Source organism: Berghia stephanieae, chromosome 1 (genome assembly GCF_034508935.2).
Source record: "Berghia stephanieae isolate SIO BIC M18660-M18661 chromosome 1, UCSD_Bste_1.3, whole genome shotgun sequence".
Taxonomy (NCBI): Eukaryota; Metazoa; Mollusca; class Gastropoda; order Nudibranchia; family Aeolidiidae; genus Berghia; species Berghia stephanieae.
This window is the reverse complement of record NC_088360.1, coordinates 112,336,634-112,339,133: the sequence shown is the minus strand read 5'-3', so window position 1 is coordinate 112,339,133 and position 2,500 is coordinate 112,336,634. Positions and strand designations below refer to the sequence as shown.

Here is a 2,500-nt window from a genome sequence, read left to right as displayed (position 1 = left end):
TTCTAAAAATAAATTATTTACGTTTTGCAGTGAGAAATAATGACAATTTGTCAAAAAGGAAAATCTATCGGCCCGTCTGTCAAGCCTAAATCTAATGCAAAAATAATATAAATATTCATTGTTACTTAATATTACGTTATTACTAACTTCTAAAACACATCTATTCTGATCATTAGCTAGATAGATACAAACTGACTTTTTGTAAATATAATTTAACAAATTGTGTCACTTCCAATTAAACATTTTAGAGCCGTATAATGCCGCCCATTTATCAAAAGATTATGATAAACTTTTGGCCAAAAAGAGATAGTTGTTTTTATACTGTAAACCCGGCTAGTGTGTGCATTACTGCAGCCTTGTGTTTATGCAGCTTATAAATAAAAATCTTTAATCAATTGCAAAACATATTTCATCAAAAGAGTGAATTTAAATTAAGCCTTTAGAAAACTATATCCTTAATCAATCCGCCTAACTTACTGTTACATTATCTCCCAATTACTACCAAGTCGTGATATCTATAAACATAATAATAAGAAGTTAGAGGTTGTCTGAGAAAAAAATGTGGAAGAGAGAGAGAGATTGAGAGAGAGAGAGAGAGAGAGAGGAGAGAGAGAGAGAGAGAGAGAGAGAGAGAGAGAGAGAGAGAGAGAGAGAGACCACTCTGATTAACTCTTTTTTAAAAATTGGTAATTAGATATAAGTTGTAATGAATTCAATTGAATTCAGAACAAACAAACAAACAAACAAACACAAAATAAAATAAAGAGTACAAAGCTAAAGGGTAGAAAAATATTAACACCCATTTGCTCCATCCCCTTCCCTTTCGATTATCTTTTAATCCAAGGTAAACCATGGGTATTGTGCCACTTTTCACATTTTGGCGCCAGTGTGTCTAGACAACGTCATGGGCATGGGAATGTCACAAAAAATTATGCAGCTGAAGAGGTGTCAAAAAATGACACAAGACATAACGGTGATTTTTCACCTGAACTACCACTTAGCGGAAAATGTTTGACACGGCAAAAACATCGGAAAATATTTGAAAAAATTATAAAATCACGGAATTCCGTGGATGATTATCATCACTGGTTTTGAAAGTAAGGCCATCAAAGAATCAAAATGTGTGGTTTTAGTGCTTGTTTATGAAGGACTAACTTGTCATCATACTTTTGTGTTAAGCTAATGATGTTCTGCCCAGAATAAAAATTACTAATATATTATATATTCCATCGCTTCCTACAAAATCCATGCTGTACAAATGACATTTACTGTACTGAAATATTTGTCAAATTTATGACAATTGTTAGAATTTTGATAGGCTAAAAATAGCATTGATTTAATAAAATTAAAATGAATCAACAAATCGATTAAATGATACTTGATTTTGAACAAATCTGACTTTTTCATCAGAAATATTTGGCAGAGGTAAAAATCATTAATTATCGAATCAAGGGCTACATTGTAATTAGCATTATTTAAAAAGATTAAGGAAATATGTATGTCAATACAAAAATACAGAGAAACGTTTCCTCATTGTAGATTAGTAGATTAATTATAATTAGATTAATTTGTAGATTAATGTATAGATATTTGATTAGATGAGATAAATAAAATGTTCATATTTTTTCATGGCTTATCCAAAGCTTCAATTTAACTTTTCTAAGAGAGGAAATATAAATCGGATTGTGCAATTTTGTTTTGAAGAACACCAGCAAACTCCGAAGACCAACTTTAAACCTTTTACTGAAATTTGTAATAAAATCCCTATATAATATATTTTCAATTTCTGAAAAAGTCACTGTTCAAAGTTGGCTACAATAAATGATAAACGAAATCTTAAAAATAATTTTGTGTATTAACTCATTTGGGAGTTGAAACGTTTCTTCTCAATAATAGTGATTACTTAAAACTTTTATTGTACCGCTCTTGTGTTCTAGAGAGGTAAATTTCAACGCTATATTGATTACTGTCTTGATATTATGTGTGTTGTGATTTGGTATCTGGTTTTGAAAAATAATTACAAAGACATTTCAAGGAATTACTGTAATTTTTAAAGGACGTTAGAGTCATAGTCATATAAACAGAGTAGTTACAAGACTGCTGAGAAAAAAAATCACGACAGCTCGAAAAATAAAATGATTCAGTGTAATTGCTTTTCAGTCTTGTGAAAGATTCACTGCTTGATGATTGTAATAGACGTGTACACGTATACTTATTTACAGGTCTAAAAACACAAATTATCATTGTTGTAACTTAATGGTCATACTTTCAAACCAACGCAAAATGTTGTTAAATACAACAATATTAAATCAAGCCTAATGATAATAATGGAATCAATCATGAAACTTATCAATCTAGCAGATGAACCATCAAAATATGATGTACCAGAGAGAGTATTATTTGACAAAATTCATTGATTAACTTTACGTCAAATTAAACTTTCTTATGATTTGCAAATGGACAATAGGAGATTGTGTGCGATTTGGGACCTGTCGCTCCA

At 30.2% G+C, this 2,500-nt stretch overlaps 1 protein-coding gene across 1 annotated transcript in view; it reads right to left on the bottom strand.

The window, feature by feature from the left end:
* Positions 1-1,629: 1,629 nt before the first annotated feature.
* Positions 1,630-2,500, bottom strand: part of LOC144965221 (uncharacterized) — a 9,128-nt gene continuing 8,257 nt past the window's right edge. Inside the window, exon 4 of the mRNA XM_078900327.1 lies at positions 1,630-2,500. This exon is cut by the window's right edge and continues 551 nt beyond it. Within this exon, the coding sequence (XP_078756453.1) occupies positions 2,434-2,500 (67 nt within the window). The 3' untranslated portion in view covers positions 1,630-2,433.